Genomic DNA, 23492 nt, shown 5'->3' with positions numbered 1-23492 from the left:
AATTAAAAGCCTTAATTACTTCTACTTTTTAAAATGGTTTCAATTCTCAAAAGTTTTTCTGGCATCCTCTTCTGTTTTTAATATTGAATGAATTGGCACTTATCTGTGATGAGAAATTCTTATGACTCTATGTTTATAATCTCTGCCCCAGCAAGCAGCTGGTCATTTCCAATTTCTTCTGGAGTAAGTAGTTAACATGATTTGACAGCAATTATGGAGAGATGCCATAATTGCATATAGAGGATTTTCTAGAAAGAGTAGTTTTCACAGGTATTAGCAAAAAATAGCATCCTGAAAGTGGAAAGATAGGTAGAACTGGGAATGTGACGTGGACAAAATAGGAAGAAGTTCTACTTCTGTCCCATATGTGGAATTTGAAAAATGAGTACTGATAGGTGAGTGACCACAGCAGTGCTGTGTATGTCCATGGTAATGCTCAAGACATTTATGGTCATGTTATATAACTCACTTCCTCCTGTACTGTGTTAATGCAAAGGTTTAGTGATACAGACCTGCAAAATACATTTTCTACCAAAAGCTCACTGTGCAGGTTACAGATTAATTAAGCCTTGATTCTAAGAAATGGAGGGGCAAAGGAACAGAGTAAGATGCTGTTTAGGATCCTATGCCCAATGTTGAGACCTTTGTACATTCCAGCTGTCAGTAACATTTGATACTGTTGTCGAAAACTGTTGGCAGAATTCAACAGGAGGCCTGATTTTGAGCTGGTATAGGTCCTGCATGTCTATGATAGGATAAACAGAAAAAAGTATAGCAAGAAGCTACCAATTAGTTCAAATCAAGTAGGATTTCATTTTGTGTATCAGTTATTTGGTGAGAGGCATTTATGGATCCACCAAGCAATCTTTGTTAATGAAGTTTTATAGAAAAACATTCGTCTTAAGAACGACAGTGAAAAAGCAGTGATGGGAATTAGAGCTGTAAAGACAGCATGTCAGAGGGGGAACAGGGGTGCTTCATGCCCTACCAAAGGTGACTGTATATTTCAGCAGCCTCTGCTCTCCCCTAGCAGCACTGATCTCTAACACACCTCTTTCAGAAGTAAGAGCATAAGCGATGTACAAGTTGTATTAGGTAGGCAGAGCAGAAGCTTCACAGCTCCTGAATGGGGAAGCACCGTTAGTAATGGAACAGGGCCAGAGGCTGTACAATACCAGCTGTATATCATATAGCTATTCGTCACTTTTACCTTCTCATATCCTTGTCATTTTTGCTACACACATTCTACGTTGCAATTACTGCCTCCATTCTTAGTTTCCTCTTTCTTGTCTCAGAGTTTATTTTTTGGTAGTCTTGCACTAAAACACATTCAACTGCTCCCTTCATACTAATGATTTAAAGGTTTTATCCTTCTGTGCTGAAGCAGACTATTTCTGACCAAATTCCAGTCCTGATGTGATAGCACTGATGTCCAGATGTTTCATACCTGTTAAGTCCAAAATAAGGCTTTTAATCATTCTTCCAAGAGATTTACTTTTTTGTTTGTTTGTTTGTTTAGGTACAACCATCCTCTCTTTCACCCTGGCCTCAAAAATAGATTCTTGCCTCCACACTAGATCTGAATGTGCTGATGCTTTGTGTTTAGCTGGTCCTCTCCTATCCACATACATCATTCAGTGGTTTTATCATATCCATTATGTAACTGGCACTTTTGTTTAAGTTTTCTTTTTTTTTGCTAGTAAAGACAACTTTGCTTATTCCTATTCAGGGGACAGATACACAGACTGCAGCTTTGCCTGTGTTAATTGTCTCTTTTTTCCATGTATATTTCTTAGGTCCCTTTCCTCCACCACATTAAATATAAAGTTCTTGTCTTCCAGTGCTCCAAGAAGGAACTGTTGTTCCCTCTCCTGTTCTTCACCTCACACTTGAATGTATTCTCAGGTTGCCTCAGGCACTTTAAAAATCTTTGAAAAGCTTCTCTGTCACAATATTTGCCCCAGAAATCATCATGATAAATGACAATTGCTGCAGATGCTTATGGCTTCTTGTGATGGTTGGTGTTGTCTCATTATGCCTTTCATGATGGGTTGTTTTTTTGTAGTGCTTGACTTTGCCTCCTCTTGTGATTTAACGATAAGAAAAAGCAGGGAGGTCTTCTTGTCCTTTCTATGCACAGCATCAAATAGAACATGGTTACAAGAAGAGTATCTCAGAACTGTTACCCAGCCTGGAAACAGAAGCAAAAAACTACCAGCTGCTAGAGATTTACTTTTTGATCTTATGTGAGAAAACAACTTAAAATATTAAATTTAATAGCAATAATTTTAGCTTTAAAATAATTCCTAAATGGAATTAGGCAATTCCAGTTAGTTAGTTGTCAATAAAAGCACTTATCAAAGATGATACGGCTTTTTCTGTTATTTCTTTTAGGAGGTCTACCTATTCGATTGCGAATCATAAAAATGCATCTCTTCACAACTGAATTAATGTGAAGATCAGAATAATATATGATATTATGTAATAATGTCTCTTACACTTCATGTTATCATAGAGCTTTAGAAGGTGTTAAGGTATCTAGACTATATTTGCTTTGTATTACACCTTATCAGCCAATCAGCTTTCCAAAGGGTGAATCTGCACCTCTCATTCAATTTTTATAGTAAAATTAATCTCAGTTCAATGTAATCTTCTTACTTGGCCAGGACCATTTATGGAATTTACTGAAAAATTCAAGTTAAGCACTCCTCCACAGAGCTTGCTCATTTTTCATTTGTTGGACCTTTGTTTAAATGCCTGCCTTTCCCCTCCAGAGGCTCAGGGATTAGGTACTCTCCATTTGCTGACAGGCTGCACGCAGCATGGGTATGTGCTCTGCTGCTGCTTTTCTGAAGTGCGCTGTTTTCCAGAGAGGCTGAGCTACAGCACCTCTGCATGGAGCTGAAGCTGCCAAATGGGTGACATAGATTATTTCTGCAATATGCTTTTTGTTTTTGCAATAAGTAGTACTTAATATCTTGCCTTTTTGACTATGGAGAGTAGAAAAAAAATCATGACAGTGGAAAGCCAGAAACCATTTGACCTATCCCTTGCTCTGCACACAATCAAAGACAGCACCTTGGTTTTCAAGTTCACAATTTATGTGTCTTTATTTAAAAATCTTCAGTAAACTTGCAAATATCAGTAACTCAGTTCATTTGATTTTTAAACATGCCCTTTTTTTCTTTTTTCAGAATTGATTGCTGAGGAAAGGAGCAATTTTCAAGTGATCTTGAGAGTCTTCAGCAAAACAAAGCAGCCATCCTCCCAAAAGCCAAAGCTTCATTTCTAGAGCTACCACCTAATGCAAAAGTGCCTGATAGATGTCACCTGTAACTCTTGCACACACCAGAAGTGTGTGCTAGATGGTGACATAACCTGACATGTATCTTTGAGATAGCATGCCAAGTTTTTATGACTTAGCAAAAATTACTACATTACTTAGCAAAAATAGGGACTTTAATATGAGTAACTCTGCTGTGAAGAATCCTGTGAGCATATTCCTTGAGGCTAACAGACACACAAGCACTTTAAATCAAAAAAACCCCAAAAAGCAGTAAAGCTGAATATGGAATGTAGGTGAAGGATTCTGCATTTCCTATTTTGGATTACTGACTTGCTAAGCTGTGTAAGAGCATCAACTTCATAGCCATTTACAAACTAAGCAAGAATATGTTAAGAAAAAAATAAACCATTTGCTGTTGCTCTGTTTTGGTACTAGACAGTGGGATGGGATTAATAGTTGTCATTGCTGTATTAATACAAAAATGTCCGGGGTGTAGCCATAGAGGTGAAAGTAAGCCATTTATTGTTTTTATTAGTGTAGATTTTTATAATTTTATAGTAATTTCAGAAACATAAAATATTAATATATAATTTATTAACCCAGAACTAAAATTAAAGGAAGTAATTCCACCCATTAGTGTGTTTTATGATATCTGCCAGCCTGAAAAAAAACCCCAGGTTGGCATATTAAAGTCACTCTCTAAGGCTTTTGATTTGAGATTTGATAAGTCCTCAATCGCTTTCTGTCTGATGATGTCAAAGACTGAATGATTTTAATACTAAGGCACAGATTAAGAATGTTTATATTTTGTGTTCCCAAGTCCCAAGAGACATTCAGGGCTCAAGTCATTTAGCCATGTTTGCATAACACCATTGCTGATGCAGTGAACACCTCCCAGACAGTCCCTATCCTCCTACACTTACCAAAATCAATTGAGAACCTTTATATTTGAATTAGTAATACATTTCACACCAGATAGTTGTTTGTTTATTGTGACTTACGTGCGTGTGACTTTGCACACTCTGGCATTTCTTTCTGAAGATTTGCACAGTATAAGGAAAAGCCCATGCAATTTTTGGCCTATTCTCTATAAAATCTGTACAGGCCCACATAAGCTAAATGTACTACATCATTCCTCAGAAACCAATTAACTGTTAGTGGGTGATAACTGCAAGAAGAAAATGTATGTGCAGTGATTATACAAGGAGAAATGGTGAAGATTCAACTTCTACTGCTATGATATGTCCATGAGAGCTACAGCACATTAGTCTTAATAAATAGTGACAACAAAATGTTCAGCTCATCTAAAAGCATGTTAAAAATTGCTTAATCTCAGTGTAGAATCACCTACGAAGTAAAAATGCTACATTAATTATTTTACTAGCATGTAGCTCCTTAATCTGTGAGGAAAAAAAAAGTAAAATTAGATCCAGTGGCTGACTGCTAAAACTAGAATAATTCAGACTAAAATTATGACTCCTGAGAAAAATGTACCTCAAGTCTTCATCACTCGTGGTCTTCAAAAAAGACTAGATACTGTAATTTGTGCATACTTCTAGTCTGAACATAAAATAAATGAGAAGTTCTTTATGTGGGAGACCACAGGAAAATTGGCCCAGAACTGTCTTACAATATCCTCCTTTTGTTTTGAAAAGGTTTTAAGAAACAGTGGATATGGTTTATAACAGGCTGTCACTAACTCTGACTGTGGACTGTTTGGAATGCCAGCATACATCCACTGCCTCTGCAAACACCACTGCCACCTTGAATCTGCCGAGTCTACTTTTCCCTAAATTTGGGTTGATGACCACATAATGTACAGTGGCCCTCTTTTTCATGACAATGAAGTTATACTGGCTTCATTGTTTTCCCATGAACATATAATATTTATTCCTAATTTTTACAGAAATTAGACCCTGGTTGTTTTCTCTAGCAAGGTTCAGCACTGTGTAAATCAGTAGTTCAAAGCTTTAGGATGAGTTTTGTACTTACCACAGCCTCTCTGTAGCTGTTGGGCAAGAACCCAACTTGTTGGTTAGGTCTTTAAATTGTTTGGGATCTGGGCTGGAGCTTGAACTGTAAAACTGGGATAAATCACTTCCCCATCTCAGGAAAGGGATGAGGAGGTGGTGACTCATGATCAGCACTCAATTAACTGGGACTCTGAAGATCCAGCCTATAAAAGAGGCAAGATATTTTGTGGACCCACATTTATTAAAGTGGGTGCATACACCACTTAATAAGAGCAAGTGCCAGGTGCTGCACCTGGGTCGGGACAAACCCCAGCAACAGTCCAGGCTGGGGGATGAAGGGATTGAGAGCAGCCTTGATGAGAAGGACTTTGGGGTGCTGGTGGGTGAGAGGCCAGACATGGCCCAGCCATGTGTACTGGCAGCCCAGAAAGCCAAATGTGTCCTGGGATGCATCCAAAGCACTGTAGGCAGCAGGGGAGGGAGCAGATACTGCCCCTCTGCTCTGGTGAGACCTCACCTGCAGAGCTGCCTCCAACTCTGGGGTCCCAGCACAGGAAGGACAAGTCCAAAGGAGGCCACCAACTTCTGTTACAAGGAAAGGCTGAGAGAATTTGGTTTGTTCAGACTGGAAAAGAGAAAGCTTTGGTGTGACCTAATTGTGACCTTCCAGTACCTGAAGGGAGCTCAAAATAAAGGTTGAGAGGGATTTTTTACAAGGGCATGTATTGACAGGACAAGGGGCAATGGATTCAAAAGTAAAAGAGAGCAGATTTAGATTAGATATTAGGCAGAAATTCTCTGTGAGGGTGGTGAGGCACAGGAACAGGTTGCCCAGAGAAGCTGTGGCTGCCCCATCCCTGGAAGTGTTCAAGGCCAGGCTGGATGGGGCTCTGAGCAACCTGGGCTAATGAAAGGTGTCCCTGCCCATGGCAGGGGCTGGGACTCAATGATCTTTAAGGTCCCTTCCCACTCAAACCATTTTGTGATTCTATGATCTCTTTTTGAAATAAATGCTACAGGAAAGAATGAAATTGAAAAGACAAGTCCGGACAGAGCTATGGTCTACTAATTATAAAGACATGTAAAAGAACAGATAGAAAAAAAGTGACATTTAATTGTGAGTTTCAGCTCTAGTGAGGTTGATATTATGGAACAATAATAAATTGAAAAATTTGAAATGAATACCTGAAAAAGAAGGTTTGAAAGAATAATTGCATGAAAGAAAAAAATGCAACATATAAATTCAGTTTTGTATTTGCTGTGAAATTTTGTGCTGAAATTAAAGCAATAAAAGCAGTTCTTTATTTGGGGTATTTTTTACTGCTGGCTTCCCCTTGAGAATCTCAGGTACTGCTCTTTTGTGTCTACAAACCAAACCAAAGCATAACCTTTTTGTTTACTGCTCAGGAAGAATAATAAAAGAAGCATTAAGTGTTAAAAGCTGTAAGTAAATTATCTTATGATTTTTTTTTGGAGGAGGAGGGAACAAGGAGGTAGGGTCAGCTGTCTATTGGCATTTTATTTTTCTTTCTCCTCTGTACAGCTTCTAATGTGTAAGGTTTCCAGTCAACCAGAACATAGACGTCATGTCCTCTGCCATACACACCTTGAAATTCATAGAGATAAAAAGTCATTTAATTACTGGATATAAAAATACCTCTTCTTCAGAGATATTGCTTCCTTGAAGTTCTTACAGTCACATACTTGTTCTGATTGCTGGCATATTAAGCATAACACTTGAATTACTGAAACATCTCTGTAAATTCTAGGATGAAGATTTAAGGTAATTCTGACATTAATTAATTCTGATCCTGTGCTTTGCACTTGCTCTGTTACTTTAACTAAAAATTACTGTCTGTATGAAGGATACCTTATGAATTATGTTCTTTATCTCTACTGAAATTGTAGTTACATTAGGTCATTATTTGAAAGTCTAAGTCACAGTTTAAGAATAGAGCAGAAGACTGTCAATGGCAAACCCTATATATTAATTACTTCATTGTATCTACATCATAGGATTTAAAGACCTTAGGCTGCACATGTGGTAGTTGTAACATCTGTTTTGTGAGAGACTTTTTGAACAGATTAATTCAAACCTGATATAAATATGCAGAATTTTACCCCATGTAGTTTGCTTAGAGGTAGGTCCAGATCAGTTTTTTCCTATGATAAATTTCTTATTTTATGAAGTACAGTAATATTTTTTGTGGTGTTACACAACATGGTGATAAAAAACCACCGTAAGACTATAAAAAGCACATCTTTGCTGAAAAGTGTCTATGTTCAAATGATGAGTACAGCTTTTTGGTGAAAGGTGCGATAGCTGTTGAGAAAATCTTTGTTAACCTTTAGAGAAAGATCTTAGATATCTGAGAGTCATTTTGTTAGTGAAATATCTATACTGTGTATATTTTATCTCATTGTTCTAAAAATATATAAAACCCACACAGGCTGATAAAAGTTGATGTGAACCAAACAAACAGGTGAAGATGTGGGAAGTGCTGCCACTCCTCAACTGCCTGCCGCTGATAAAACAGGCATCATGAATTTTCACAGCACAGTGGCTTTGTGCTCCCTGATAGAAGAGTTTAACTTCTGCTCTATGGCTTTTGTCTTAAAGCATGATTTATGACTCCCAAGAATTTACGATTCCCACGATGAAGACTGTTTCTCTACCTGGGCTGGCAACTCTCTCCTGGTATTACTTGTATCAACACCTTCCTTCTACTGCAGCTCCCCTACCCATCAGACATTAAATAACAACAAACACTGTCACTGCCAACAGTGGCACACATATCAACACGATTATCACCATTTTAGCAAACAAAAAGAAGAAGACATGCAAGCTTCAAACAGCTTAATAAAGGGGAACAAGTTAAATATAAATGCAAGAGCTGGGTAGAAAAGCAGACAAATCCCCACACATTGTAAATGTACCCCAGTCTGTGCCAAGACAGAAGTAAAATAAGAATTATTCAGGTAAACACAAAAATAAAGCAGTATTTCCCCCTCACCCACCTACAACACTAAATAATGTACTTTAAAAAATTCTGTCTCTGTTCAGAGCCTTAAACTACCTTTCTCCTACGGTTAGAAACTGCCCTCACAAACCCATGAAGGTGAGACCAAGTAAGTGCCAATGTGAAACACCTGAGCATGTTCCTTCCAAGGTGAGTATTCTTACTGAATTCTGTGGGCTACTTATTTCTTTAAATGTGTACTCCAATATTTTGATAAATTGAAGTGTGGGTCATCCAAAGTTATATTAATAGTTTCTATTCTAGTAAACACTATGTGCTTGGAAAAATAAAGTTAAAATATGCAGCAAACATTTTAAATAAATGCATTTAAAACTGTATGAAACACAACGTTAAACAGTAATAATTTCTGTGATTCCAGCAATGATTTTCAAGGGGATATAGCTTTAATTTTGCCGCTATCAGTATGGGATTGGGAGGAGAATGGACATTTTTTGAAATTTGACTTCAGTTGCATGAGTGGGGCCCTTCTGAAATTTCCCATGTGACATTAAGATCCCAGTCCTTGTGTAATTCGGAACTGAAACTCCTGAGATGCTGTAAAGCATGCACAAGCTTAGGGAGGCTTGAGGAAAACATCAGTTCATCACTGCAATTTCAGCCTGACCCAAAACAAGCAACAAAAGAATCACAGTCCAGACACTGTTCAGAAAAGGCTCTACAGAGTAACTTTCTCATCTAAATTAACTCCTATGCTAGTAAAGAAAAATGCAAGTAATATTTAGTGGTTTTAAAGGAATTCATCAATATTTAGAAAATATATCATTGTTGTCATAGGAGACATTTAAAGCACATCCTTTTAGCAAATAAGAGAGGTTTTTGTTCCTTACTAAATATTTAATCAGAACAGATGAAAAAATCTCTGCAAAATCTCCTTCAAGCCACTAGAGGATGAGCACTTCTCCATCAAAATAAATAGTTAAGCTGTAATGTAGCTTATCTAAGTTACACTAATAAGCTATTAGACTGGTAATACAATTCAAATCCTAGCAAGTGTAAATGAGGGAGACATCTTGAATCCATATTGAATACTAAGATTAGGAATTTGTTATGGAAAGCTGACTATAAAATTATTGAAACTATGCATATTGGAACATTAATATGCATAAAAAGAAACAGCATTTCAAAAAATCACTAGCTAATTAGGTAAGCATAATATTTTCTGTTGTAAGGTTAAATATTTCCATATAAAATAATGCAAACATTGCTTATATATTCTGTAAAAAGTTAAGAAAATTGTGATGTAGGGATGTATAATCTGACTCAGAGCACTGTGGTATGTCCTGCTTGGTTGGCTGCATTAGTTGGCTAGCTTACTTTTAAAGTTGTTCTTTTCTTCAAATACCAGGCTACTCCACCAACAGAATTCATTGTCTAGTGTAGCTGTCAGTCCTGAAACCATATTTTCCAATGCTTATCTAAAATGTCTTACTCCTAAAAAACCTCAGCTATAGACCAGAATTATCGAACCCTTTGGAGGTACAGGAACAACTGGAAAATAGGGTCACTACATAACTGACTGTTACCCATCCTCTTTGTTAGGAAGAGCAGTCAGTGGCTCAACACAATTAGCATGAGCCAGGAGCCGAGCTTGAGCAGAAAGATGCGTCAGGTTAGAGAGAACATTTTTTCAGATTGTCTGGTTTTGATGATTTTTTCTATAAAATTTTTAGAGAACTGGCTAAAGCTTGTTATTAACAAGCTTCTTCGACAGCCTGTGTGGAAGGGTGAAGCCCTACGAGACTGGAAAAGGACAAACCTTATTGAGAAGGAGGACAGAGAGAATTACAGGCCTGCTGCTTTAACAGCAAATCCCAGAGCAGCTCACCTGGGATATAGACAAGTTATTTCAGAGCACTTGGAGGATAACAGGGAGACAAGTAGCAGCCTCTGTGGACTTACCAAGAACAAATCCTGTCAAATGTAAATGGAGCCGGTTCGAGCGAAGCGGTCACTACAGCGCCCGGGCCGCAGCCGGCGCGGAGGCAGCAGAGGGAGCCGGAGCGGCACCGAACGCGCTGCGAGGAGGGGAACAGGGCTGGGGGGATGGAGGAGCAGAGACAGGATGCGGGGACGGAATATCGTGGTCAAGCTGCTAGAGACTCTGACGAATTTTCAGTTCAATTAGCATTACAAGTTATTTCTGCTCCCGACAGAGCTGTCGGCCATACGTGAAGTGTGAAAGTTTAGGAAAATTGTAGCCAGCAGTACTCCTGTACCCTGCGAGAGGGATGTGAGAAGTCGTTAGTTACAAGAAATTAAAATACTTCACTTTTGAAGTAGCAAATGAATAGAAGGTCAAAGAACAGGGGTTATCTTCCTGCTCTCTGTTAGCTGACTTACAGCTCTCGTATCTTAGTTCTAGTTAAAAGGTAGTAAAAAAATCCCCAGAAGACTGGAAAAACATAAATCGATTTTTAAAAATCTGCCGTAGATAACCTCAATGAAGAAAACACACAGGTTCTTTGCAGTATGAGAAATAATAGGATTAATGTTTATGCTTTTCATCTGACCCTGCTTCGGTCTCAACAGAATTTAAAAGTAATTATTAGAGAATTAAGCTTGTGCAACAGTAAATAAGCAGCAAACGGTGAGTTGATCCTACGAAGGTGTCCCTTCCCTTAGGTATCTGCCTAAGCCACGGCAGCGCTCGGTCCCGCAGGGCGCCTCTGCATCGTCACTGCCTGGGCAGCCCTGGAATGCCCGTCCAGCAGTTCAGTAATGCACTGCTCCCCTTTTAAACCAGCGGGTCGGGGGCGCAGCGCCGGTCCCCGTGCACCGGCAGCTCGGTGCAGCCCGGCCGCCACCGCCCCGCCCGGGAAGGTGGGGCTGGTGCGCAGCACGGTCCGCTCCGCCCGGGCTCAGCCTGACAGGGCACGGGCAGGGGCAGGGGCAGGGGCAGGGGCAGGGGCACGGGCAGCCGCAGCCGCAGCCGCAGCCCCGACCCCGCTGTCCCGGCCCGGCCCGCGCCCACCCCGCCCCTCAGCCCGTCCCCCTGGGCCCGCGCGCTGCGGGCGGGCGGCGCCCCCTGGCGGGCACGCGGCGGCGGCTCCGCCCCTCTCCGGCCCCGCCCGCCCGTTGCCCGGGGAACGCGGGCCGGGAGCAGCAGGGCGGCCGCTGCCTCCATCGCTCCATCCCTCCTTCCTTCCCTCCCTGCCGGCGCCAGCAGCGGAGCGGCGCCTGCACCCGCACGCCCCGCCGCCATGCCCCGAGCCGTCCCGCTCCTGCTGCTGCTGCTGCTCGCCCTGGCCCAGCGCCGCGCCTGCCTTCCCGCGCCGGCCAGCGCCGCGCCCCCCGGCCGGGACCCCTGCCTCAGCCAGCCCTGCCGCAACAACGGCACCTGCTCGCCGCTGCCGCCGCCCCGCCGCCTCCAGCTGATCCTGCCCCAGCCCCCGGCTGGCTACAGCTGCACCTGCCCCCCGGGAGTCACCGGCGACTCCTGCCAGGTAATGGACGCGCCTCAGCGTCGCCCGCCCGCCGCGCGTCCTTGTGCCTGACCCTGCCCTTGGGTGTCCCCGCGCTCTGCGGGGACAGAGCGAATATCCCCCCCCCCCCCGCTCCCGCCGCGCCCCTGCCCCGTCCGCGGGCGGCTCTGCCCGCTCTGCCCCGCTCCGCATCCCGCCCTTCCCGCTGCCCTGCGCCGGCCCTGCCGCCCCGGCCGGTCCCGGTTCCTGGCGGGCTGTGTCGCGTCCTCCCCGCCCGGTGCGGCCGCTGGCTCCGCGCGGGGCCGCCGCCGGCTCCGTTCCCGGCCGCCGCGAGCACCCGGGGCTGCGGTGGCCCCGGCGCTTCCCGGGCTTCCCGAGGGGCTGCTGGCCCTGCGGGCTGCGACCCGCGCCGCGGGCTGGCTCCCGAGCCGGGAGCCGCTACTCCAGGCGTCAGACGGAGCGGCGGCCGGCTAGGGGCTCGGTCGGGGTGAAGGAGGATGGGGCTGAGCTCAGCCGGTGCCTCCCAGGTTAATGTCAGTACTTCAGCCCCCCCCGCTGCCCAGACCTTGCAGGTTATTTAGCACTGACTTACTGGAAGGTGAAAAGATGGTCCTTGGAAGCGGATGCTCTATTGCATTGAATGCTAATCCTCAAATCGTGTCTCCAGTGGTCATTTTTATAGGCTAGGAGTGCTCGCTCTCACGTTTCGGGTGCCTTTTGAATTCTAAAAGATCGGAGCGCTTGGAGTAGGGATAATGATCTAAAATACAGAGAGCCAGTAAGCAGTATCTCTCTAATGTGCTTGGTCATATTGGGACCTAATGTGATAACATAATTGAATTGAATTATTGTAACGTGAAATAGTAATAGTAACGTGAAATAGTAAGAGGGGGGTTTTTTTGTCTCTAACACTAAGGATGGCAGTCTTTGTTATCGTGTTAAGAAATTCACAAACACTCAATTTTCTCTATCTCCAGATAAGGAAAAGCAGGTGCAGGTACACAGAGGTTTGTTTCCTGCATGTGTATATGCCTGGGTACTTTCTGTGACAGTGGTGTACAAAAGGTTCTGTGGATTGACGACCATTGCTTTGTCAGTGCTCTTGCTTGTAAGTGCTTTTGACATAGAAGCAAATGACTTCAAGTAATTTCAGTCTGTTTTTTAGGCTTTATTTTCTCGTTCCTTTGTCATGTAGTATCTGAACTATACTGCTGAATAGATGAAAGGGATAATACGTTTACTGAAGACTTAATATGTAGTCGAGTGTAAGAGTCATTGTAAAGTAGGAGCGCTATGCACAGAATTCTCTGCTTGCCGTCAAATGCCTCAGCTGGTTCAATGTAACAATGAAAGTGAAAATATTTACACTAATGAGATTCTGTAAAATCAGAGAGATGAAAGTGGATTAAATAGATTTCTCTTTGTCTAATTTTAGATCTTGTCTTAGGAGTTTACTATGTTTCTATCTCTACAAAGAGAGAAAGAGAGCGCTGTGTGTTTGCTTCTGCACGTTGCTGTTAGACTTAAGTGTCTGCGATCCATGACTGAAAGATTAATGACCCTTTTGAAGACCTAGTAAAATGTAACGCTTGCTGCCATCACACCTTCTGTGAAGTGTTGTGCCTGGGGATCTGGGTTTAATTGTTTTTGTAATAAAAGACGTAGGCAATGTTTTCATAGCTGTTATGCATTTTATTACCTAGTAACAGGAGGCTTATGGTGTTACACATTTTGTTTCTTTTTATAAAATACTGAGTAATGACCCTTGCAAGGAATACGGATAATGAAATGAGTGCCAGTTCTAGCTATCATGTCAGCAGTTAAAGTGTGGACACAAGGTAGTTCTGAAAAGTTTATATGGTTTTGAAATGTAACTTTAACTGGAGACCAGGCAGGGTTTTTTTAAAGGTGTAATATAAACACAGTACACCCATCTTTGAGGTTTTGCTTATTTTATTAAAATAGGGAATAAATATATGTTGTACAAATGCATTCCTTCCTCTGTTGCTCTGTCATTCAGATACCTCAGAGCTTAACAGATGCCTAATGGCTTAAACTTCTACAAAGAAAGATCATGTTTTCTAACTCAGTGACAATAAATAACTGTAATGATTTTAAAATAACTGTAGGGTTTTTTTTCGTGTACCTTTACAGGTTATGAGAGATTTAGCCAATAGCTATCACTGGGGTATATCTAAATACTGGTTTTTGTCTTAATGCTGAAGTTGTTACTGAACAGTTGGATTATAGAGGGAAATGCCAAGAGGGGAAGAAAGAATAGGAATTATTGTCTTTAAATACTCAGATCATGGAAAGTAAATTTGGATTTTTGGAATTTATGGTGGAGCTGGAGTTCTTTGGGAACTCCCACTTCCCTAAAAAGATAGAATTACTTTCATGTCGCTTCTGGTAGTGAAGACAACATTTCAATGATTCTGCTCAGATGTGTCAAGATTTTAGAATGAAGACAAAATGTTGTCAATGTGCCCGTGAGTCAGCTGGGCATGGTGAAGTTGATAATGTAGAAAGATTGCTGAGAGTCAAACCTGGAGATTGCACATGAATTTTACCCCTGAAGATTTTACTGTAACTCGTGTTGATGGCATCTGTGGATGCTGGTGCTGGCATGGGAAAAGAATAAAACTGACATCACATACACATGGGATACTTCTAAAAGTCCAGAGCTTTCCTATCACCAAGTGGCGTATTTTACTTAGGCAAACCAATTCCATGATTTCATGTTATAATTGCTTTAGTATCTCATTATTTATTTAACCACAGAAATTACAGGTCCTTCTAGTACATCCATCCTATGAATTATGCATTTGTATATATCTCACATTTTTTATAGTTTGAATATACTTTGCTTTGCAAAGTTCAGGCTTGTTTTGTTATGGATTGTCTGGTCCCCCATTGTGGGACATTGCTCTAATTTACCTCCATTTTTTTTCATGGTTGTGAATTTTTTCCCTCTTCTCTTGACAGAGATTGTACAAACATTACCAATTTATTTAATTGTACAAAATTATAGTGAATTCCACTGTCTTTTTTCTGTGGGAATTTAAAATTGGCCATTTCTCAGGTTTACACTGAGAGAATTTGATGAAATAAAGTGAAATGATGAGATAGTAATGGTCCATTAACTTCATAATCCCTACATTTTTTATTTGTTTTACTTTTAAAAGCAATTTTCATTTCTAATGACTAAAGTAATGACTACTCTGTTATTTTTAATGATGTGTAGAATCCAATAAAATAGTTTTTCTTTACCAGGAAAGTTGTATGCAAAAATTAATTCTTGTTAGTGCCTCATGAAATAATTTTAGAGACATAAGGTACAAAATAACTAGTTGGGAAATGAAAAAACTTCATGATCAACTTGGTAATTTGCTTAAAGATACAGAATTGGAACTTAGCTAATTGCATTGAATTGCATGATGTTTATTTGATCCCATGCTAGTGCTGATTTCATTAAAAGGCTATCACATGAAGAAATACTAAATTATTAATGTATTTTAAAATACTGTCATACATGCTTTGTTTTAGTTGCTTGTCTTGCTTTTTTAAAATTTTTTTCCCTCTCTTTTGGTTGATAATTTTCTCTTGTTCTTTTACTTTGCTGCTTTTTAGTATGTTTTTAGTTATTTTATAGGTTGTGTCAGTAATCAAAACTAGAAAACAAATAGTGTCCAGGCATACTGAAGCAGCACTCTGACTTTGCAGCAGTTCTCTTCTATCCAGTCTGATTAGTGATGACTGAATGTTCCACTTCTGAGCATGATGTGGTAGCCACTGGTGCAATGCATTTTTGAGTTAGTGTTCCAGTTATTATTTTAGTAGCAAAGAGATCTCTTTGGTCTTGGGGAGGATTTGTTGTGTTTACTCTAATTATTGTATTTCCACACCTAGAACAGAAAATATTTTTTAGATGTAATTGTGGACATCATGTTTAAAATGGAATTCTAGAAGGATGTAGCCTGAGTTTAAAAAAGTTAAGGAAGGAACTGATATTATAAAAACTGGATGGTAGATTAAATTTTTGTTTTTAGAATTATTTTCATAATTTTCAAAGTTATTTTTTATTTGCCCTCCTGAATTTTTGCCTGATTGTTCTTCATTCCCTCCCTGTACCTTTAAATGCCAGCTGAATTTATTCTTGTCTTTGATCATAGTATTTGAACGTTTGTAGACTTTACTGCAGTGATTTCAGGGGGTTTTTGTCCTTTAACCCCTGCTTTTGTATTTTCATCTTGTGTTGGGTTTTCGCTTCTTTTTTCTTTGAATTTATTTTTGGTCTCAATAGACTTCTAGTAATGTGGTGGTTAATGCTGAATGCAGAAATCCAGAGTTAGCAAACAGCTGCAGGAAGAAGGATTGCTGTTTCTTGACTCACTGGTCTAATACTTCAGCATGAGCAGTATGAATTTCATTGGCCAGGTTATTTCAGGTTGCACTGGACAGTGCTGTGTAAAAGGACATCCTTTAATCTAACTGCTAAATCACCTTGGTGTCAGTATCCTGATTAATTCCTCACATGATTCTGTTTTCTATTAAGTGCTGACATCCCTTCTGAAAGGTCTATCCTTAAATTCATAATGAATTCTCTAGTACATTTAAAATGCTATTTTTCCCATTTCATTAATGAGGGGTATATACTTAGATTATATGGCTATTGTGATTCAAATGTTTTGTGGTGTGACCATTCTGTTTGCTCTTTTACCTTTAATAACAGTAACATGTAGAGTTAGCAGATGCCCTTGAATTTTCTTTTATTTAGATGTAGTTTAGCCTCAGTTTTGAGATACCATGTTGTTTCCTGCTGACTAGCTCTGCTCACTCTTGCAGTACTTTAAAGATGCAGAATTTAAATATTTGCACTGATGAATATCCTATGTGTGAGAAGAGGCTGTGAGGGTTCAGTTTGTTTTCTTTGGAGGTGACTAAGGGGGATCCAAGTGCCATTCTCAGCCACCTAATGGGTGGTCATAGAGAACATGGAGCAGAATTTTTCCCAGATGTGATCAGTGAAAGGAGGAGAGGGGACACACACGTTATAGTAGGCAAAGTCCCAGTTAAAGCTAAGGAAAAAATTCCTTGCAATGATGGTGGTCAAACCCTGGAATAGGCATTTAGAACAGTTGTAGGACCTTCATCCTTGGAGATTCTGGGCTTGAGTGGCCAAAACCCCAAGCACCTTGGCCTGAGCAGGGGTAGGAGCAGAGAACTCCCTCAGGTTCCTTCCAGTCTAAACCATTCTGTATATACACACCCCTGTATTATTTTTCCCCCATTAGAGTTTGCATTTGCCTTTTAATCTTGTCCTGATCTTGCCTTCCCTTTGCTGGGCATTTGAATTATTTCCCTGTTGTTATATATGTCTGTTTTCTGTCAAGTCTAGACTATACCTGGATGCTGACAAACTTTGTGCTGTGCAAGCAGGACTCCCAAGATGGCAATATTACTGTTAGATATCTGAAAAATATTTTGTATGAATTTCAGGACACTGAGTTTGTATCTCCTTTAGTCACAAATGACTATATTCACATTTCAGTCATTGTTGAGGTTTTTTTCAATTTACAATTGTGTGTCACATGGAACTTACTGGTGTAACTTGTTTTCTGTGAGTTCTTGTGGTCCAAGTGCAGTGTTGTTCAGGTACCTCATGAACTCTGATCTCCAGGGTTGCAGTGGAGCTGATGAAGTTCTGCATTGTGGCAATGTGTGGTTTCAAATAGCACAGAATAAATGAATGTGAAAACTAGTTTCTCCACCCAATTTATTTTAGCTGTTATAACATCTGTTTCCTCTTAGTGTAGTAGAAATGTATTTCTAGTCAAAAATTTAAGCTTTTCAAATTAGCATCTTGCCTGGAAGCATATCATGTGAAAATACGTGAGGAAGAGACTATTCAGCAGTTTTCTAAGCAGTGAATAAAGAATCGTGCTGTGATTTTTGCCATGGGATCTAGAAAAATTTGTTGTAAATATCTGTAGAATAAAACTGGGATAATGTAATAACCCGAACTGTCTCAGTTATATAAGAGGTTGTTGTTTGGGTATCATTTACACACTGACCTTTGTGAATCTTTGTATCGTCTTTTCCAGTATCTAAAAATGCTCTCTTTAAATTTGGTAAAAGTTGTTCTTTTTAAAGGCTAGTCAGGTCATTACATAGTGCAAACTATTTGGTTCTGAAAAATTCTGATATATAAGTGAAAGTTTCCTGTGATGGTTTTCAGTAATTTTTTGTGATTAACAATTGCAAAAAGCTGGATCAGGTGTAAAGTAACTGAGTGATAGTAGAAGACGTGCTATGCTAAGATGCTTCAGCTTTTCATATGATGTATTTTATTTCAGTTTATGCTCTTCGATCCAAGAGAATCACTTTGCAATGATATTTGCTTAAAAACCATCACCATTTTACTTTCCTTTGAAATAATCTAACTTGATGTTGTCACGTGTATATTATGTAGCTCTGGAAATGATCTTTAGTGGAGCAGGTTCCCAATGCAAGTGGAGTTGTATGACTTGGTTCAGTGTTACTGGAGGTAGGATTGCTGCCCTCCTTTTAGGGGCTCTCAGAATCTTGTACGTGTTGCCCTTCTGAGAAGCACTTGTTTGAGATCAGTAATTTCCTGAGTGGCATTTAGCAGTATCTCACTTGATCATGGGGTCCTGAGTCTAGAAATCCTAGAAGATGATGAATTAAAATTAAAATTCTGTTTTAATAGGCAGATATGGGTCTGCTGAAAACAGTGTCTGCTTGACCATGAACACAGGTTGGTTTTTGGTTTTGCAGGTGCTTTTGGCGCTCTCACAGCTCACTCTGTTCTTGTTAAATATCAAACCCCTGTGATATTTTGTGCTACATTTGTGCTCCAATTAATCCCGCAGTTTAATTGCATGGAAAAAATAACTTCGCTAGCTTTCATTTTCTGTCTTTCAATTTAATTGCATTCCCCTGTTGTATTTTTTCCCGTTTATAAATGAGTTATTCCACTCTTCCCTCTGTGTGTGTATAGTGAATATTTTTCTTTTTGCAATGTTGTTTCTGACCTGAATAAATTCAGTAATGATATTCCTGTTGTTTGTTGGTTAATCTAAATATAAAGTTTTTGTACAATGCTAAATCCTGTTTTTATGTATGCTGAGAGGTTACCTGTTCTCTTGACAACTGCATTAGAGGGAAAGCTTCAATAATATTAATAATTTTTTTAATATACTCTTGGTTGATGTGGTAAGCTGAGCTCAGCCACGTGCCTTCTGGAATGGTGATCCCCAAATGAAAGGATCCAAATTTCCAGTGCACCTGTATCATTTCAAAAGCGCTTTTTTTGGCAAAAGTAGGGATAACTGCATTAAAATGTCTTAGTGGCATTTAAGTCAAAATCCGAAAGTAAAAGCAGTTTAGTATGTGCATTTGACACTGTAGAGCATTGTTTATTAAAAGTCTTGAATTGGCTATTAAGGAAAAAAGGTAGTCTTATTCAAGTTTTTGTTTCAGTATAGTTTTCCCAATTTCTATGTTACTGGAATAAAGTAAACTCCAAAATAAATGTCCTCTGGAGTGAAGCTTGTCATTTGTCAATATGAATTCACAAAACATAAACTGTAATTGTATTATTAGGAAGAAGATCTAAAACTGTGATTCAGTTGTAATTTTCCAAAAATTTTGTAAGAAGGGAAAGGCTCATCAAAATAAACATTGAAAAAGTAATGTTTTCTTGATAAGAGAACTTCTTCTTTTTTCCATTGGCTGTGTCTAACCTCTTACAAAGAAGCACTCGTGCACTCAAAAGCTCATTTGTGTGCTTCATATGGAGCCTATTTGAGTTCAGCAATACATATCACTGCCCTATATTATTTTTCAAGTTCACCTTGATTTGCTTTACAATACAGGCTGTGACAATTACAATGTATTTTTAGTATTATAGTCTGGTGTAAACCTGAAAATGTAGCTGTAAATTTTATAGAAAGGTCTGGAAGTGATACATAGTGAGTAGGAATGGGAATATCAGGATTTGGTGCTTGCAATTCTCACTGCCTTGCTGAGTCACACTGGGCAAAAACTCATAGAACCTTTTTACTTACATTTCTTCCCTATAAATTCAGTTAATCTTGGGTGTTCAAAAGGTTAATTTGTGAATACATATGAGGGGTCTAAAAATGCTGAGTGAGAAGCACTTTGTAAGAAAGCATAGTATTGAAATGCCAGATTCTGAATTACACATTAGTGATCCTATCAGGATATATTTAAATTGTAATGAAAAAAACCTTCTTGTTAAAGAAAAAAATTAACCACTTGGACTATTTTGATGTCTGGCAAATATTCAGTCTAGCAGTTTACAGATTAATTTAGTTTCATAATGTTCTTTCCCACTGGAAACAGGGCAATATATCAATGACCAGTATTTCAAAGACTTCTGTAGCAATGGTGTTTGTGAACAAGGTGCTCTTGAATAAGGTAAGAACTGAATTCAAATTGACTGTGAAAGTAGGGTTGTTTTACTGAGATAAGGTCACTGAATGTTAATGATTTTGAGAACTTTGTTGTACCTCATGTATTAGTTGCAACAGCAACTGTATTGTCAGTTTGAGAAGACTTTGGGGTAGCTGTAAGAACAATAGCTGTAAAAAAAGTTACAAGATATGGTTCCTTTTCTTTCCAACAAGCCTCTCTTTGAGCCTGGGTAGCCCTTATCTGGTCCTTTGTGCTGGATCTAATAAAGCTGAAGCTTGTTGACAAGTGTACAAGAGAAGGAATAACTTCAGTCAACCATGCATATTCTGAATAAACTCTGATTCTTTGGGATGAAGACCCATATGTTTTGGTGAGTATGTGGTATAATCTTCACTGAGCCTGAGTGTTCAACATGCAATTTAAAGATGTGCAGATAATGTCACAAGAGAGCAGAAGCTGTTCTAGAATGTTGTTCCCTTCTATGAACAAATAGTACTTGCTTCCCTGAAATCAAGTTGAGGTAACTTTATTTACAAGATCGAGAAGGCAGAAATAGATATCAGCCCGAGAAAGATTAGTAAATATGGAAAGATTTGAATAATCTGGGATGGTCTACTTGTTCACTTTCATACAGAGACAAACAGGAAGAGTCTGAAGGTAATCTTGAGACAAAGACAATCCTTTAAAAACCAACATCAATGAGACAGTTAAATTCTTCTGGGCATCAGCTATTAATCAAATCACGTGGCTAAGGAAAATAAATGGACAATTTTTTGTAATTTTCCAGACTTGGTACATTGCTGTGATCTGCCTTTGAAATATATATTAGTTGTGTTTGTCCATAAGGACAGTAACTATCTCCAAGAACCACATGACAATTCTTAGGTTTCTTATTCAGCCTTGATGATTTGTGCTTTGAATTCAGCAAGTCTGTAAAAATTCATGCAAATTTCATTTATATCTTTGCTTTAAAGGTGATGCATGGTTTTTTCTGCTGAAGAAATTAAGCAAATTGTTAAATACCTTTATCAAAATCAAGTTAGTGAACAAATTTCTGTAATGGCTAACCAAAACACATTTGTCAGGTTTCATACACACCTAGCAGTCTATTAATAACTTCTGATTGACTGTATATTTCTACTTCTATTGTAATCTAATTTTCAGGCAAATTTAGCCGTTTTTCAGGCATACTGAACATTAAACAGAAGAAAAAGGCTGTGTAAAGGTCTAATAATAGTTTATGAGCTAAATGCCTTTTGTGTTGAGATTTCTAATTCTGCTGTCTGGTGGCAAGAGAGTTTTCTGGCACTTACTGCAACTATGGAACACCAAGATTTTGTTCTTGTATATGGGGATCTGAGAAACTTTCTCGTTTGAGAATGTCTTTGAATTTCAGGGAGTTGGGTTTCATGGGGTTTACTGACATAGGCAGGGTTTGTGAGATCAGATACTTGATTAATTCTTTTTAAGGCTACAGTGTACGGTGTGATGATGGCATATGTGACAACTGAAGAAAATTGTGTTGAGTCCCCTGGGAAATTAACATGTTTAATTGAAGGAAGGACAAATTGACTTAATTTACATAATTGTAATAGACTCTAATGTTAAAATTTGTCTAACTATTGCCTTTTAAAAGTAATGGAAAGGTACTGAGTTGATGTTATAGAAATTCTTGATAATCTTTTAGAGGGTGTGTGGGGACCTGGCTTGTACAGGGGATTCTAAAAATGTGGAACATCTTTAGAGGGCTGCTTGGGACTTGACTATGATACCACTTAAAGCTGATGTAAATTCATAATCATTTCTACGTCTATGAAAATAATAAATGGAAGTTTGGAAGTAGTTATTTCAGTAATGATTTGAGCTTTGGTTTCTTGGAATGTCCCAAAGAAATTCTCTAAGGTGAAAGAATGCAGGAACAAGGTCAGCTGTGCCACTTGATTCCAAAACACCTTTCTCCCCAGTTAAACATCTTCCCCTGCAAACATACAATTTCAACTCTTTCTGCAGGTGAGTGAGAAAGGATGGATCAATAGATACAGTGGTTCTGCCTTTTCACAAAAGCCTGCTTAAGCACAGCATGATAGATCTATCAGTTACAGTTTGCTCTCTGATTATCAAGTCCTGCTGGCAGTAGCGTGTAGCAAGCTAGGGTATGGCCCCAAACTTCTCTGTGTTTGGTTTAGGAACGTGGAGGCTTTTCTGTTAGTGTAACATATTAGTGATTTAACCATATTTTATGTTTACATGCAACATAATGTAAATCATATACTAATCAATTGAAGGATACTCTGGAATGACAGCTGTGCTAACAAACCTTAGTATGTGACATACAGCAAACACAAGTGCAGCATCTTAGTTATTTTTGCATGATATATGTGCTTTTCACTTTGAAATCAGTACTGCAGCATTTTCCAATTTCAAATTTCTAGTTCTGAGGACATTTTTCTTTTCCAAGATACATTTACATCCAGCTGTATTGTGAGATTTTCTATGCTCTTTGCCTATGGTGTGGAAGTTCATCCCACTTGGAGGTGGGGCCTTTGCTGCCAGCGGCTATTGAGCTCTGAGAGCTCCTGGCTGGCAGAGGCTCTTCCAGGCTTCTTGGCAGTAAGCAGGGGAGTTCTGTGAAGCGGAAGTTCTGTGAAATCTTGAGAATTTCAAGTTACCCTGGCAGTCTTATGGCTTTGAAATTCTCTTCTCTGACTTTGAGAGTGGGGCTGCAGCTGAGGGCTTCAAGGGGCAGCATTCCCTGATCTTGGAGCAGAGCCATTAGTGCTGCAGTTGGGAGGGAAAGTGTCTGTCAGAAACACATCTGTGATTTGGCCTCCTCTGATCAGAGGTGCTAGCACAAAATTCATTTTAATCAATGAACCGTCATTTTCTGATAACCCCTATGTTCAGCTAGAAGTTTCTACCACTTGTGGTGTCTAGAGAGAAAAGTTCCTGAGTATTTAATGGTATATTGATTTAGATGTTAACCTTGCCATTACCTAATCTAATTTTGGAGATAACTGTAAAACTGTTGAGTACCAGTTGTTGATCTGCACAGTTTATTTTTCTCCGTCTTTTTAAAATAACAGGGATGAGGTTTTCAGTTTTTCAAGGGAATTGTAAAGGTGTTGGGTTGATTGCTGATCAGGCTAAGCTGATAAAACTTGTATCCCTCATTTTAGAAGAATTTGCTTTCTTTCTAAAGACAATAATGTCAAAGCCAGAGGGAAGAAAAGTTGATGCAGGGATGTTTCAGTGCAGAAACTAATTTGCAGTCATTTTACTGCAATTATGGATGAGTAGAATAATAAATCAT

General features: G+C 39.4%; 1 protein-coding gene across 1 annotated transcript in view; it reads left to right on the top strand.

Moving 5' to 3' along the window:
- Positions 1-11500: 11500 nt before the first annotated feature.
- Positions 11501-23492, top strand: part of DNER (delta/notch like EGF repeat containing) — a gene marked incomplete at both ends in the record, with an annotated part of 114935 nt that continues 102943 nt past the window's right edge. The window contains one exon of the mRNA XM_082287803.1: positions 11501-11743. Coding sequence (XP_082143929.1) covers positions 11501-11743 — 243 coding nt within the window. The remainder of the gene's footprint in view (positions 11744-23492) is intronic.

The sequence above is a fragment of the Coloeus monedula genome (assembly GCF_965178545.1).
Source record: "Coloeus monedula genome assembly, chromosome: 10".
NCBI classification, from domain to species: domain Eukaryota; kingdom Metazoa; phylum Chordata; class Aves; order Passeriformes; family Corvidae; genus Coloeus; species Coloeus monedula.
The sequence above is the reverse complement of the archived record's forward strand: the minus strand, read 5'-3'. Positions and strand labels throughout refer to the sequence as shown.